At 41.6% G+C, this 17,818-nt stretch overlaps 1 protein-coding gene across 2 annotated transcripts in view; it reads left to right on the top strand.

Annotated features, from left to right (window-relative positions):
- The window catches only part of PHYHIPL (phytanoyl-CoA 2-hydroxylase interacting protein like), a 104,777-nt gene that overhangs the window by 70,093 nt on the left and 16,866 nt on the right, over positions 1–17,818 (top strand). For both annotated transcript variants that reach the window (XM_069980313.1, XM_069980314.1), the window contains exon 2: positions 4,936–5,132. In XM_069980313.1, the coding sequence (XP_069836414.1) occupies positions 4,936–5,132 (197 nt within the window). The remainder of the gene's footprint in view (positions 1–4,935; positions 5,133–17,818) is intronic.

Genomic DNA, 17,818 nt, shown 5'->3' with positions numbered 1-17,818 from the left:
CCTATAATGTACACTAATAATTACATTTTCCAATTTCCTCTTACAAATGGTTACTAGAGATGAGCGAACCTTGAGCATGCTCGAGTCCATCTGAATTTTCGGCATTTGATTAGCGGTGGCTGCTGAACTTGGATAAAGCCCTAGGGCTATGGGGAAAACATGGATATAGTCATTGGCTGTATCCATGTTTTCCAGACAACCTTAGAGCTTTATCCAAGTTCAGCAGCCCCAGCTAATCAAGTGGCAAACGTTGGGAGTTCGGATCGACTCGAACCCGAACCCAACCCAGTTCGCTCATCTCTAATGGTTACGTATTAATAATTCGAATGCATTGCTGAGTAAAGCTACGGCCTTGCAACAAAATGCTTTTCATCCTTTATAAACTGCACTGACACGTTTGAAGGGGGTCTGCACTTTTTAAAACGTGTGTCAACTGTTTAACTGTAGTATGATTTATTATATATTAATGAACTGCTATAATGCCCTATGTGAGCATGTCCTACATAATCCCACTCCTGTTTATCTCTTGATTGTGTTTTTTTCCCATTACAGCCCTCTCTGTAGTAGGGAAAGTCACACACCGAATGCCTCATCCCCGCTGCTCCCTAGTTCTTCCCTCTTTCTTGGGCCTGAAGGGATTGTGTTTCACATGCTGGTGATTGTGTTTCACATCCACAATTCACATTATTGTGTAGCAGAGCGGTGTTGTGTGTGAAGACAGAAAATAGTTACAGAGCTAGATTATACCTTGTAAGGGTGCGTTCACACCTACAGGATCTGCAGCAGATTTGATGCTGTGTTCAGTTATTTAAATGAAATCTGCTGCAGAAAATCAGCTGCAGATCCTGTAGGTGTGAACGCACCATAATAGAGTGACATGCAAGAAGCTGTAAATGAAGGCAATGTCCTTGAGAGGGAAGAAGGATCATGGAAACTAATTCGGCCCGCAGCTTGCCCTGGAAGCATGAAAACAAATGACTTACACAGAGCTGAAAATAATAATCAAAATCAAATTAATTATTTCTGAATCATAGAGGCACGGTAAGAATTCTGACATCTTTGAATACTTGTATGTGTTTTCTAGCTCGGGAAACACCATTTAAGCCCAAACGTTAATTGGTTGCTATGTATACTGAGGGCATTTTGTTGGAGAGGCAGTTTTCTTGTATACCTAAAATTATGAAAAAATATATGAATAATGTAAGAGTAAGACATAGGTTAATACCTAACAAGTCTCTTTTCCTATTCTCAGGCAATATTGCCTTTAACTAAAGTAATTTAAGATACTGTAAATAAGCAAAGTAATTTAAGGGCCCTATTAGATGACCGATGTTTGCTGTAAATAAGCACCGTTCTTGTAGATTGGTTCTCTTTTACTGAGCCTATTACAAAAATTGAGCACCAGGTAGGGCAGGCTGAATGAATGATCACTGGATTGTTTATGTGGCCCTTTGCTGCCATCACTTGTTGACTCCACCACCAGATCATCCAAAGAATGAGCATTTGATCCTATTACACAGCGTGATGTTGGCCTCTTGGGCTGACATTCACCCCATGTAATAGGGTCCTAAGGGTTAGCAAGATCAGCGCTCACTTGCAATGCCTTTCCAATTTGGGATAAATTGCGGGGCTGAACAATTGCTGTATTGTTTGAGTGGCTATTGACATGCATTGTTATTAGCGGCTAGAGTTCAGCGAATCTCAAGCACGAACGGGTTCCTCAAGCATCTGGCATTGGATTACCTGTGGCTGCAGAGGTTGGATGCAGTCCTAGGAAGTCCTAGAAAACATAGATACAGCCTATGGCATCAAACTTCTGCAGCCACTGGTAATCAAATGGTGTACGCTTCAGTTCGGACGAACTCAAGTGTGCTCAAGATTCGCTCATCTCTATCTAGCGGCACATTTCCTGTTTTCATGAAGAATCAAATGAGCTGAGAAGCGTCCGTTTGCTCGTTGGCTGAAAGAGCATTCCTAGCATGGGTCTCTTGGCCATTGTAAAAGGACCCTGAAAAAGAATGATTGCTAGGTAACCTCACTGAAAGGCCTATGCTTTTAAGCCAGTCCTCCCCCACAACTGTATAAGTACGTACCCCACCTGTTCAGTTCACAGCTACCTATGCTTCCAGTCACTGAAACAGGAAGTGCCATCCACAGGTCTTCTTAAAAGAAATATTAACGGCCCTATTACACAAAGTGATTATCGCCGATATTTGGCCGATTATCGGCCATTACGGCCGATAATCGCTGCGTGTAATGGAAGGCAACTATCAGCCAACATGCACAAAGTCGGCTGATCATTGTCTTTTAACGTCTTTTCAACATGTTGAAAGACAAAAGACGATAGCAACAATCTGCTGCCATCGCTCCGTGTCGTAGGAACGCCATCAGCAGATCACCGTTATCTCCTAAGGGCTGCCTGGATGATCTAAAGATTGCCCTGGCAGACCCCCCCAAGCTCCCCGTGTCCCCGCACTTACCCACTCGCTGACGGTGCGTTGAATTGCGCCGGCAGTGAACGGGGAACGAGGAGCAAGTGATCGCTTATCTGACAGGTCGTCACTCGCTTGCTTTCTCTGATCGCCCTGTGTAATAGGGGCTTAACATGCCTATTCTATCCTGTTGTATCATTAGCCTATCTGTCTAAAATCAGCAGGTTTAGCTAAGTGTAATCTAATGTGTATAGTCAGCTTTATACTGACAATCCCATTCAGTTGTTTTACTGAGAAGCACAAAAAGCATTATACAGTTTCCATTAAAATCAGTGGATGTTTAATAATATCAATAAACAGCATCGGTCCTGAAAGGCTAAAAGCATGGAAACTGCCTTCTCATTAATGTGCCAGCCTGCCATCCAATATAGATGAACGGAAAGATGTCTGGGGTCGATAGGAGTATGCACTTGGTGTTTATAAGAATATGTAGCTACTTTCCACAAGTTCTCCTGATAACGGGAAAGCTTGATGCAGCCACACTTCACTGGTGATATTGTCAGATGTGATGATGGATGTGCGCCAGTGCCGTCACAGTAGTCAGCTACTAATCGGAACACCAAGCTCCTGGGATCCAAATGCTAAATTAGGTATACATAAAGAGGTAATCCAAACTCGGAAGGTTATCCCCCTATTAACAAGATAGATAATAACAAGGTTCATTGGTGGGAGTCTGACCGCGGAACTGTTTCACCCCAAATGAATGTAGCGCAATGTATATGTTCTAGCACTGCATTCCCTATGGGGCTTACGAACAGTGCAAAGCTCAGCACCTCAACCATGGGCAGCATGAAATCCACATAGGCTTCTTCATCACTAACATATTTAGCATTTATGATTATTTGGCAATTTATTTTCTGAATTATTTTGGAACTATATGACAGCATTGTGTGCATCATATTAGTGCAGTTCGCAGAACACATATACAGGTCACCATATGCTTATGTCACAGTTGGTACTCATAGAAAGCACAGAATCACATTTTTAAAGCTTAATGTATTTTGGCGCTAGTGATATGCACTCCTGGCAAAGAGCCAACTAGGTCACCAAGACCTTCTCTACTACTAATATATACAATTAGATATAAGGAATAAACCAATTGTGTAGTGATAGTATAACACTACAGATAAGTGACTCTGGTCTGGACCTGAGCGTGCAGCATTTGATTAGCTGGGGCTGATAAAGTTGGATGCAGCCCTAAGGCTCTCTGTTCTTTCCATAGTGATCTTTCCATAGGGTCTGCCTCAGGCAGACGCAATAAGAAGAACACTAATAATGGTAATACTGATCAGTGCTATGCTATGTAAATCCTCTAGGGGTAAAAGTGTAAAAAAAAATTAAAAAAAAAAACAAAAAAAACCTCCCCAATAAAGGTTTAAATCAAATAAAAATATTTAGAGTAAATAACTAAACATATTTGGTATTTTAGCGTTTCACCAGGAGTGCTGATTTTTTTTATATTATAAATCAGAAAACAATAAAAAAAAAGCGATTAAAAAAAAATCCATTTACACCAATATGAAACCAATAAAAACTATGGATCATAGTGCAAAACATGAGCCCCCTACCCTGTAGGTAGAAAAATAAAAGCCTTTATGTGTAGAAAATAATCTTCAGTGGCACTCACCATAAATCTTTTACACCTTTATTGAAGTATAAACACGCTTAAACAGGAAAACATGAGGATGCTCTCCCCCAGCCTACGACCGTTTTACGCCTTTCCGGCGCTTTCTCAAGGGAGAGTCAGTTTGTATCGAGACCTATATGCTGGGACTGCTGGTGCCGGTCATTTCCTAGTGTTGGAGAAAAATAAAAGCGATATGGCTCTTAGAAGGCGGGGAGGAGATAGCTGCTTCGATGTGAACTGAACATCTGTGCATCAATGACCTTTGGTCATGAAGGAGTTAAGGCTAGGTCTTAAAAGACAATTTCCTATTTTTGACAGCAGAAACAAGCTGCCCATTGTTCGCATATTATTATACATAAGACTGCCATAGAAACAAATCACGGAAAGACATTAAAAGGTAGTAAAAGGGGGTAGACTAATAGTATGTATCCGCCAAGCATTAGTTTCCATTCCTTTATTCCTATATACTATGATTATATAGTTTCTTATTTACATCTCTGTGTAGTTAGTAATTGTGTTGCCATCAATTGTCCCCTCGACCATTATTGGCATTGGGGGAAATTTCCATTTTGTTGTGGATGAGAATCCAAATAGAAGGCGGCAGGTCCATTGATCATAACACATGCAAGAAGGAGGCCTAAACCATAATTTAGCCTTCACGTCAACCATGTTTATTCCAGCGATTTGTCATTTGACAACTGTCTTTCCCTAGTGTGTAATAAACCGTAATTCTGTATGTTTGTGTCGGTCAGTTCCATGGTCTTCTGGTAAGACATGTTTAGACATCATAAATAATAGCATGGTTCTTATTTTCAGGGAATAAATCTCAAGACAGTGGCATCGCAGAGATGGAGGAGCTGCCCGTCCCTCACAACATCAAGATAAGTAATATCACATGCGACTCCTTCAAGATCTCATGGGATATGGATTCGAAATCGAAGGATCGGATAACACACTATTTTATTGACCTGAATAAGAAGGAGAATAAGAATTCCAATAAGTTTAAACATAAGGTAAATTTTCTCTAAAATTGTCTATTTCATATTACTTGGTATCTGGTCTCTAAGTGTTGGGAAACTGTAAGTAACTGAGGCCGGGTTCACATAATGGTTCATTCTGAGGGACGGATATGTTAGTAAAATTTCAAACTTGGATACTGACATCTCTGTGCTGTGCACAGAACAGGGCCCTTTCAATTCAGTGACCTGAACCATGGTTTTCAGTCTAAACCAAAACCGGTATATACTCAGAGAAGAACCCGAATGTGGTCAGAAGCCAACTACCTTCTGTTTTTTAAGTTGAATTGAGACCATCCCTGCACAGGTAGCTCTTACCTCTGAGCCACGAATCATGATGGGAATGAGATGTAAGCTATCTGATTTAACTGGCCAAGTAGTTCAAGATTCTTATATCAGCCCATCCTACCCCAACTGCGATTGCCAGTAGCTGTTTGCTCAACCTGCAGTAAACTAATATGACCATGGCTATATGTTAATAATAAGAAGGAATTCTGGGCCTTAACGTCTCTGCCAGTTTAAAAACCTTTGACATGTGACACAGATGTGTCAAAAGTTCTGATTAGTTGGGGTCTGGGCGTGCAAACTCCCAGATTTCTGGGCAGGGGGCTTTTTTGCCAAAGTGCATGGGAAGGGGAGGATGAAAGAAAAAAGGCGCACTCACCTTCCCTGTTCCAGTGGTGGTGGCTGCATACCGCCGCTCCAGTCCCACGGTCCCTGGCCACTTCCTGGTTAGAGAGAGGACCTAGGATGTGAGGTGTCAGGCCAGCTCAGCCAGTAAGCGACCGAGGCAGGACTCCACTACAGCCTCTAACCAGGAAGCAGCTAAGGGGCGGCAGTATGCAGCCAGTAGCACTGGATCCGGGGAAGTGAGTGCACCTTATTTCTTTCATCCTTTACCTCCCTTGTACTTTAGCAAAAAAGCCCTCTGCCTGAAATTCTCCTTAGGTTATGTTCACACGTTGTATGACACGGAAAGGCCGGTGTCAGAGAACAGCATCTTAACCGCTGCTGAATTCCCCGCTGCTCTCAATTGTGTGAACAGACAGGGTTTTCTGTGGCCGCTATTCACTGAATAGCGGCTGCAGAAAACTGATATGTCAGTTTTTTGCGGCGCCGTTAGGGATCCCGGTCGGAGTGTATACTATGTGTATACACTCCGACAGGATTCCCTTGGCCTGCAGCACAATGTAGGCAAAGGATTTATCACGGCCGCGTTGCAAATCTGCAACAACCGCCATGATTAATAATTTACTTACGTTGTGTGATTTGATGTTGTGTTCAGTTGCGTTCACACGTACAGGATCTGCAGCAGATTTGATGGTGCAGATTCAAAGCAAAGCAAATCTGAGCCATCAAATCTGCTGCAGATCTGCTGCAGATCCTGTATGTGTGAACGCACCCTTAAGACAATATGACCACTGGTAGTGCTGGCAGGGTTCTCTTACAACATTCAAAGAGTGGTAAAATTAATGTCAATTTTTTTAGTTTGGGTTGTTACTAATAAAGCAATACCAAATATGTGGATTTTTTGTTAAAGGGTGTTTCTTGTGGAATAGTGGAAAAATACAGTTTAATAAAATATTAGTCCCCCATCGACACCCAGCGATTATGTCACCAGGTTGTCGATGTAGTAACAAAGCCCCTTACATGCTAAGGGTACAATTTGACTGTAGCATGTAAGGGGTTAAACAGGAGGGGAGAGTTTTCTAAAGAGTTGATCTCCCCAAAGTGTTATTCCTGTGCTGTATAGAATAAACCAGTCATTTTTTATTATTCTATGTATGTTGGATCAATTTGGGACAGCATTGATATATGCAAGTACCCAGACACCAGCGTGAGGGCTAATCTAGCCCCACCAATAGAATACAATAGGCTAGACTAGAGACCCTGATGACTGCCGTAAATGGACACATTGGTTGTCATTAAAAAGTAAAACAATGCCGTAAACAATATGGGGCTGTATTTATCTATAAAAATTAGCTTTGTTTTTTCCCTCCGAAAAAGCTGCAGCCAAATGTTAGCTAAAAGTCAAATTAGAAATATCCTGATTGGCCGCTTTCAGATACCTGCCCTTCTGCCCTTTCACTGTTAGAGGTTCCTGGTATAGAAGTTAGAGCATCTTTGGGATGAGGTAGAACAGGCTGTGACTATTTCCATCTCATTGTGACCATAATTGTTAGAAGCTATTCTCTCCACATGGGACAACTCTCTAAACCCTCAAAACTACAAGTATCATCGTATAGGACTGGTGCATCTCTATAGTGTTCCTTATGAGGACACAGCACAATGTGATCAGTGCTTTATCTGTCACTCATCCCTACAATCAATGCACCACATGCCGGCAATTCCATCTCTATTAAAATTTATGATTGAAAATAAATAGGTTAAAGCTGCTGCATCGCCTGGAAGAACAACTATTTGCATTTCATTTTGAATGTATCCTCTCTATGCTTTGCATAATGTTGAATGCTAAAACCGGATAAAACTTGCATAAAGCACATTATTCTTCAGCAGGCAAATACTTTATTAAAAAAATTACATGAAGGCTATGTTCACACAGTGTTTTTTCAGCTCTGTTTAAAATGACGTTAGTTATTTTGAGTCTAAAATGACATCCGTCATTTCGCTGTTTTGCCACCTGTCAGTGTAATAACAGCTGCTGATACATTATTCTAGTTTGAGGTTACTAATTGGCCTTCGGATGTGTCTTTAATTGAAAAGTCCCTTGTATTTAATGGTAAAAGCGGTGAAAGGACGGTGAAAAAAGAAAAACTGTGTGTGAACAACTAAAAAATAACATCCACTGTTTGCAAAAGACGTCCGTAAATAATTGACATGATCATTATTTTGACTTCCGTGCAGACAACGTCCGTTATTTTATACACTGTGTGCATTGGACGTCCGCCATCCCATCATCCTATTGGCTTCAATGTATTGCATTGAAGTCAATCAAGTCGTGGCAATACCAGACGTCTTTTTAAATAGAAAAAGCAAATGCCTTTTCTCTTTTTTTGACTTTGTGTGAACATAGCCAAAGGGTGCGTTCACATGTAGCGCATACGTTTGACATCCTGTTCTACACTATTTTGTAACTCCTCTTCTTGTTCATGCCCCTTTTCATGTCAGCTTAGGTGAGATCAGACTGGCTTTGAGATGTATAATCACATTCATGTGTTGGTGTATTAATGGATCCCGCCTTAACAAAGTGCTAGGATGCCCATAAATGTCACGACAAGCAAAAAAACAATAGATGTCTAACTTCATGGGGTTTTTTTTACGACTCTCCGACTTTGGATTTATTAGATTTATGTTATTTTTTTTTTTCATAAATTCCGCCCCCTTGACATTTTAACAAGTGTGAAAAGAATTTCCCATTCTTACAGACTTTTCTCTTGCCTGGGGGACTGGCATTATAATGTGTATAAGAACAATTATCTAGAAAGTAATAGAATTCCAATTATTGCAAGCCTTAATTGACGCCTTTGGGTGTGTGGACCTGTTCATTGTAGGAGATCTCGTGATGTTGGTGACATCATGTGTAGCCGGTAATTGTCTGCCGATTGTTTGTTATGTCACCCGTAATTGCAGTGATTTGCAGCCGTATGACTATGTTTGTGACTATACCTGTTCTACAGCCCTTACATGCTGGCTCAGGTCATTATTTATCTTCAGCTTTCAATGTTTCCTGTTTGTGAGATGAAATTAAAATTTGTATCTTTATTAGCGTTGAGCGCAGAGGCCCAACTGTTCAGGCAATCTTCTCCGAACAGTTTGGCCTCTCCACTAATCTTTATTCCTATATTTAAATAGGTGCCACATTCTTTTGATGTCATCTTCTTTATATTTCCAGGAGGAACACCCTGATGTGGTGTCAGGTGTAATGGAAGGTGGGTTGCCCTGATATTAGGGTGTGTAGAGATGCCAGACAAACAGTAGTAGATAGTCAAAGTTAGTCTCCTTTTACTTGATTCGATATGCAGACAAGGCAACAGTCTTTGGCCTCTTTTTCTCTTGCCTTGCTGACGCCTCTGTACGTTTTGGCAGAAAGAGTCCACATTCACTGCTTAAAGGGTTTCTCACTTCTCCTTTCGCTCTAAACGCCATGTGGATAACTAGGCCCGGCCTGAAGCCCTGTGGGGCTCTATTCTAGCCATGGAGTTCTGAAACAACAGCTCGCCAATGACCAGAAATCCTCCTCTTAACTCTCTCCTCCTATTTTCCCCTTAGTAGTGGATAAGGCAGGCAATAAACATATTCAGTCCCGTCCTTGCAGGTGCTCTCAGCTCCAAGCATGCCCGGGGGTCTACGCCTTTAGGCTGGGTTCACACTACGTATATTTCAGTCAGTATATGTATATTTCAGTCAGTATATTTCAGTCAGTATTGCAACCAAAACCAGGAGTGGATTAAAAACACAGAAAGGATCTGTTCACACAATGTTGAAATTGAGTGGATGGCCGCCATATAATGGCAAATATTTGCTGTTATTTTAGAACAACGGCTGTTATATTGAAATAATGGCAGTTATTTACTGTTATATGGCGGCCATCCACTCAATTTCAGCATTGTGTGAACAGAGCCTTTCTGTGTTTTTAATCCACTTCTGGTTTTGGTTGCAATACTGACTGAAATATACGTAGTGTGAACGCAGCCTAAGAAAAGAGGGAGATGAACCGCTCTTTTCACATTCTCAGATCTCTCTGTTCTAACAGGATTTCCTCTGTCTCTCTAGGGAGATAGAGGGTTGCAAATAAAGCAAGTTTGCAATATACATTCATTATTTTTGTTGTTGTTATCATGCTGTAAAACAAAGCTGTACTTACCAGAAATCCAGGGCCAGTCTCCAGAAAGCAGATTTTCTGACTTCTGCTGGTTGGAAAAAAAAACCCAGACTAAACACAGGAATTCTGGCCAGTAGAGAGAGTCACGGCTCAATGTGTCCATCAATGACATGACTGCCTTCTCTCTGCGAGCGCTCAGATGGCCTGGGGAACACAGGACTTCCTGTTTTCTGACTGTTTCCTGTTTTTTGAGAAAAAAGAGTCAGAAAACAGGAAGTGCCGTGTTTTCCATGATAACAAAAAAAAGAATGTATATTGCAAACTTGCTTTATATCACATCTACTGTTGATTTAGATTTTGAAAGTTATAATGACAGTGACACTTTAAGTAAGTATATGAGGGCTCACAGCCTATAAAAAGTATATAGAGAGACATTAACAATGCAAACACAAAGTGCATTTTAAAGTGATTACAGTGTACAATATGGGCCACTATCAGGATATATAAATCCAGGCCATAGTATGGTTTTGTGCCCTAATCCCTCATTTTTACCAATTCCTGTATCGTATTCCTACTGTTGCCTATAGGAATAAGTCAGTGCTTATAAGACTATGCTGTGATTTATTCCAGTATTCAGTGATTGCACCACTTAAGCACTAGCCTGTGGGTAGGCTGCTTCTGAATGCTGTGACCCTCCAGTTGTATGAATATTACAGTACTTGGCTTTTAATAATCCCATTCTTGTCTAGACTCACTCCAGTGGTCTGAATGACAAAGTGTGATTTCCATTTATCTTTAAATTGTCTTTCATGGGGACAAAAATCATATTTCGCCCAGATTACCCAACAAATCTGATTGTTGATGAGACGGAATCTGCCTAATTTAAAGCCTCGGCGCTGGGTGCATTGTGGATTAAACAGATTAAATTCGATTGCAGATTACTCTAATCAAAGTATACTGGGAAAAGAATATTCTCTGCATTATCTCCAGGACAATGATTCGTCTCCTTTCATTGTATCTATAAAATCAAACCTACTTTTCATTTGGGGTCAAGATGGTTATGCCTGCAGATGTTTGTCAAGGCAGAGAGGGGTAATAAAATACAGAGATGACAGCAGCACAACATACGTACATACCTGCTAATGTCAGTCAAGGTTTCCGAGAACTGGAGTAATAGTAAGATGAAATAGTGCTCCTGGGAACAAGTCCTTTATATAATACTATACTATAATACTAGTCTGTGACCTGTGCATATTGGGTCCCCATGGTGTGGTGCTTCTGTATAATACCATATAATGGAAATATTCTCTCCATTAAAGGAATACTTTAGGAAAGAACAGCTCTGTAATATGGCACCTGATGGCACATGACACATTTCCCCCTTAGGTTTTGTATGAAGATGGAATTACATTAAAGCACAGTATGGGCCCATAGATTTATATGAATATCATAATACTTTGTGCAATTCATCTGATGGGTACCTAATATCATCAAGGTTTACTGCAAACTTTTTTTGCTAAAAAAAAATTGCACATGATTAATCAGGCTAAAAAAGTAGCTAACTAAAACCGTGCCCCCGACAAGCAGACGGAATAAACTGCTCAAAAATAGTGCAAACGCCTTGATAAATTTTAAGCTGTGTGCAAAAACACCAAATTAGCCAAAATAATGGTACAAAGAGAATGATAAATGTGCCTCTATGTGTGCATGACATTCAAGGACTTGTGACCCTGTGTTCAGCCACCGATAACTGTAAAGTCTCTGATGTATTCTGAGCAACTGCAGTGGAAGAGTTTATTGTCTCCCCCATAAAAACTCATCTAAATGGGATTTTACAAATGTAGCGTGAATTATTGGAAGCTCAGATAAACAGGTGTTATGAACCCATTACCATGAGCTCAAGCCACAGGTTTTCCCATAGTGATCAATGATCCTTAGCCGAGCATTATGGGTACTCTGCATTCTGCTCATATTATGTTCCTTTTAAATGCGATGAGAAGAGACATAACTATAGAATAAACCACCTCAATGCTTCCAAACTGTAGTAAACCATAATAGTCCTCCAATAGTCCAAACCACTTGACCTCCAATAGGGAATCCTAACCATACATGGAAATAACCTACTTTAGAATCATTGCTGGAAACCCTCCTTGTCCATCTCATCTTTTGTTCTTATCCTTTGTGCAGGTGGTAAAATTTATCGCTATCGGCTGCACATCTCCCTATGTAGAGGATGTGTGGCCCATAGCAATGCATTTAAACGGGCGCACGAATGATACAGTGATTGTGATCCGGCTACACGATTGTTATAAAGGCGCTGAAAACGACAGGATAGGCGCTGATTTGCTTCCGTAGACGGACATCTAAAAGGACCCTAAGATATATTTTTTCATTGTCTATGTGGATCTAATTGAAAGCAAGTGTGCAAAAGCTTAAAGTGTAGCTGTCATTTAAAATATTTTTGCAGAAATCAATAGTACAAGCGATTTCAAGAAACTCTGTAATAGGTTTTATTAGGCAAAAAAGCCTCTTTCTGTACTCAAATTGCTGTAGTTTTGCATCAGCTGGATGGCTGAAGGTTCCCCACCCCTGGCCTAGACAATGAGTTTGAGACGTGATCACTAGAGGTGAGCGAACCGGGTTCGAGTCGATCTGAACCCGAACGTTCGATATTTGATTAGCAGTGGCTGGAGAATTTGGATAAAGCTCTAAGGTTGTCTGGAAAACATGGATACAGCCAATGACTATATCCATGTTTTCCACATAGCCTTAGGGATTTATCCAAGTTCAGCAGCCACCGCTAATCAAATGTCGAAAGTTCGGGTTCACATCGACTCGAGTATGCTCGAGGTTCGCTCATCTCTAGTGATCACTTATGCTACCCAGTGGGCAGGAGGGGACCCAGACTGCATAGGGCCCCTGTGGGAAAAATTTGCCTGGGCCCCCCTCCCCCCTTTGTTTCCCACCAACCTTTTCTACTTCGGGCACCCCTACCAAATGTTCTACAAAATACTAAAAACTGCAATTAGTGGCTCAAAGGTGACGTCTTCTTTGATCCAAGGCGATCACTCTCCGCTTCCTCTCCATCTGGCCCAGACCACCATGATGATTTCTTGCAGCTACAATTCATCTCTTCAGAAGCTGCAAGACAAACATCTTAGGCTCTGCACTTTCCCTTCAACTTCCATCCCTTTTTGTCTCCCTATAGGCTCCCATATAGTAGTAATTCCACTTATTGGTGTCATGTGCATTAAAGTGAGTTGGTGGGATCCCCCATATAGTCATAACACTATCTTCTTTAACCCCCCATACAGTAATGACATCCCCTACTATGAACCCCCCCCTATAGTAATAAGGTGCCCTGCTGTGCCTTCCATATTGTAAAAATGTCCCCTGCTGTGCCCTTTATAGTAGTAATGCCCCATGTTGTGACCCCCTATAGTAAGAGCAGGCTGAGACTCAGAGATAGATCTACTGACTGACTGTATATACTGGTAGTTTGTGCCCATATAATGCAGCTGCACCCCATATCATACTATTATCCCCTTCATCCTCCTGCCCTTTCATCATCATACTACTACCTCCTTCATTCTCCTGCCCTTCCATCATCATACTACTACCTCCTTCATTCTCCTGCCCTTCCATCATCATACTACTACCCCCTTCATTCTCCTGCCCTTCCATCATCATACTACTACCCCTCCATCATCAGACTATTCCCCCCTTCATCCTCCTGTCCTTCCATCATCATACTACTACCCCATTCATCATCATAGTACTACCTCTCTCATCCTCCTGCCCTTCCTTAATCATACTACTACCCCTTCATCCTTCTGCCCTTCCATCATCATAGTACTACCTCTCTCATCCTCCTGCCCCTCCATCATTATACTACTACCCCTCTCATCCTCCTGCCCCTCCATCATCATACTACTACCCCTCTCATCCTCCTGCCCCTCCATCATCATACTACTACCCCTCTCATCCTCCTGACTTTCCATCATCATACTACTACCCCTCTCATCCTCCTGCCCCTCCAACATCATACTACTACCTCCTTCATCCTCCTGCACTTTCATCATCATACTACTACCCCCTTCATCCTCCTGCACCTCCTTTATCATACTACTCTCCCTTCATCTGCATTTAAAACAAAAAAAAAAGCTATACTTACCTCATCAGTATGGTCCCTCTAGTCCCCCATGGACTCCTCTCCCTGCTCTGCATGAGTGACAACACTCGCTCTGGCAGGGGGCGGAGCTTCCTGGGACATGGTTTTGCTGGGGCTGTCTCCTCAGAATCGGCCCCCACCTGCTCCCCTCCTCACCAGCCGGACACAGGAATCCTCTGCTTCTCCAGACGCCCCCACTCACACTGTAATCCTCTCCCCTGTACTGTACGGCATCCGCTGGGTGACAGACCCCTCTCCCAGACAAGGTCACAGCACCGTACATGCTGTCTGTTGTATGGCAATGTGACCTGGCCTGGGGGAGAGGCCTGTCAACCCAGTGGATGCCGTACAGTACAGGGGAGAGGACTACAGTGTGAGTGGGGCGTCTTCTCCTGTCACAGAAGGAAACGGGTGGGGGCCCTCAGTAACACGAGCAGTGGCACACACACTGATTGTAACCTGCTACCAGGGCAGGTGCAGGTGCAGATGAATAGCTGCAGTAGAAACTATTTGCCCTAAAGGGCTTTAAAGTGACCTGGAACGTTTGCCTTGGTCGTGGAGATTTGGTAGCAGACCTTATTAGAATGGTCCTGTAAATAGTGGACTGGGCCAGGTAGACAGTGAAAGTAGTAGTAAAGTGGTTAAGTTTCAGACACAAACAGCTATCCCCTAGCTGGTATGGGAATAAAATGGAGGTTGGGCTTATTGTTAGGAAGTATTAGAAATTGGTCAGCACTTTTTGAGAAAGATTTGCCTGGTTTCATATAACAAGGTAGTTGCAAGATGGAGGGTCTTCTGTGAAGAGTACATGGTCCTGGGGCTGATTGGATGGTTTGAAGGCTAATATTCCTGTTCACATGGAGTTACCTATTATGTATCATAAACCGTGCCACCTAGTGAGATAGTAACTAGTAAGCTTTCATGCTTCTAGTTATAATTGCAGCCACAAACACTGCAACAAAGTTCAGGAAACTTGTTTGTGTGATGTACGTTGCCCAGCGCTTGTATTTATGAAGCAATTTAAGCGAAGAACATTTTTTTTGTTTTGTTCCTGAAAGGAACAAGAAGAGAAAGTCTATACAGGAACATAGTGGTGAGGCTGGGTCAGTTACCTTGGGATTGTGGAGCGGACTGAGAGACTAGACTGGGTCAGTATTGTAGGTCAGGCAGCATCAAAATTGGAAAACGTGGAGTAAACAAAAGGTGAAGAAGAGCAGGTACACTGTACTGTGGTGCAATCCAGTAAGCAGCCAAGACAAGCCAGGTCAGAACAGATCAGGTCTATATAGGTTATATGGAGAAATAAGAAAGAAGTCAATACACAAAATTAGTTCTATTACCGGCAGTATGGAGGTTTTACAGGGCATTTTAAAATAAGGTTCTAAAAGGAGAGCTATCAGTGGTATGGTACCCTGCCTGTGGATATGGAAGTTTATGAGGATGGTGTTGATTTTATATCTATGACACCAAGTGATGACTATGGGGGACATTTATTAAGTCCGACATTTTTTATGCCGGACTTAAAAATGTCCCCGCATCTCCGGCACTACGGGGATTTATGTAGAGGCGGACTGCCTCTACATAAATCCTGTGCGCTTCGGTGCGCAAGGCCGAAAACCTATGCCACCTGAGGACTGGAGTCGGTTTTCGGTTTTGGGGGAACGGATGGTGAATCGCGCGGACTCTGAGTCCGTGCCCTCCATTCCCCCCCCTTCACACCCCCTCCCCGCCCCGGCGGAAAGTGACGATTTGCAAATATTTTATTCGCAAATCGGCCATTTGCGAATAAAATAATGCGCAAATCGGCACTTTCCGCCGAAAAACCCCTGTACGCCCGTTGATACATGTCCCCCTAAGTGTATGTATATAACTTGACAAAGACTATGGGGCATATGTATCACTCTTTTTGCGTCATTATTCAGGTGTGGTTTGTGTTTTTGTGCAGGGCGCAACATTTTATGAAGCAGTTTAGGCTATTTTTGAGCATTTTACACCAGCTAAACCATTTTTTGAAATGTTTCACTCGGAGGGGCATGGTTTACATTAGCTACTTTTCATAGCCAGATTTATCAAGTGCGATTTTTTTTTTTATTTTGTGCAAAAATTATTTTGCAGCAGTACTCCAGTCAGACTCTGCTGTAGTTTGTTAGCCTTTTTTTTTGCGCAAAATTGCACAAGATTTATCTAGGCCTTTGCTCCTGATGATAATTTTGTTGCACAAAGATACATTCTACCTAAATGTTAGTCAAAATGTTGCTGTATTTTTGTATGAAGGATTAAAGTTTAATTTTTCTAAACCCTTCTGGATTCTGCTATCATTGTTATTTTTTGGGGGGGATTTTTTGTATTGGGTCGTTTGTATCCCAGCCCTGATGTTGCCTGCATCCAACTAGAAAGCCATGTGGGCTACATACAGTATATGAATGTTGTGCCTTCTTTTAGGAAAAAAAAACCATACAAATTTTTGATATGTCACAGGTACATAGTTAGATTAGAAAGTCCAACAGCATCCAAGTAGGTGCAAAAAATCTCAAAATTCTTTATTGCATGTACAGCTGTGCTTTCTTACTTATCTACATCTTTAAGCTAGTATTTGGGATGGCTGGTGTTCTAGCATGCATCCACTACTCCACTGGCCTATTGGATCTCTGATCCTGTGTGCCTTTGGTCTGTATTTCTCTTTCATATATCACAGGGACATGTCAAAAGTTTGGATCAGTGCAGGTTTCACTGCTGTGAATCAGACGTCATCATTGTCAATCACCAACCCCTCAGACTTAGGGTCCTATTAGACGAAGCGATTTTTACCGATTAACGACTAACAATAAACGATCGCAAACGAGATTGTTTGTCGTTAACCTGAAATCGTTCACCATATCACACAGAACAATAGTCGTTAGTTACAATCGTTACTATGATTGGTTACTCAATCTGATCCCAGCAAAAGTATGAACAATGTGCAATTAGGGTCCAATATTCACAGAAAGATTATCTGTCAAAGATTTGAAGCCAAAGCCAGGAACAGACTATAAACAGAGATCAGGTAATAAAGGAAAGCCTGAGATTTCTCCTCTTTTCAAATCCAGTCCTGGCTTTGGCTTCAAATCTTTCACATATAATCTTTCAGATAATCTTTCTGTGTAAATGGACCCTAATGGTGCGTTTACACAGCCAGATTTATCTGACAGATCTTTGAAGCCAAAGCTAGGAACAGATTGTAAACAGGGAACAGCTCATAAAGGAAAGATTGAGATTTCTCCTCTTTTTAAATCCATTCCTGGCTTTGGCTTCAAAAATCTGTCAGATAAATCTCTGTGTAAACGGACAAATACACTAAACAATTAGCGAACGATAAGTGAACAATTAACGATGATTTTAGGGTCAGATCTAAATCAACGATCGACACATAAACAATTTTTTTATTTGTTGCCTGCAATTACACAGGACGTTTAAATTTGAACAATATAACGATTTTTCGCACGATTATCGTCCCATGTAATGGGACACGTACAGTTGCCTGGATGGACAGCACTGCAAATAACTGGCCATATTTTTGCGCTGTAAAATGGATAAAAAACTGTTATTACAAGAAAATGTGTGAACAAAGCCTAAAATCAGCCTAAGGCTGGGTTTACACTATGTTTTTGCAATCCGTTTTTTGCAAAAATGTAGTGTGAACCCAGCCTTAAAGTTGAATCGCCCTATGTAATATGTTTCTCTCCATACTCC

Source organism: Dendropsophus ebraccatus, chromosome 8 (genome assembly GCF_027789765.1).
Source record: "Dendropsophus ebraccatus isolate aDenEbr1 chromosome 8, aDenEbr1.pat, whole genome shotgun sequence".
Lineage (NCBI taxonomy): Eukaryota > Metazoa > Chordata > Amphibia > Anura > Hylidae > Dendropsophus > Dendropsophus ebraccatus.
Note: the sequence above shows the minus strand (reverse complement) of the source record. Positions and strands in the feature narration are given on the sequence as shown.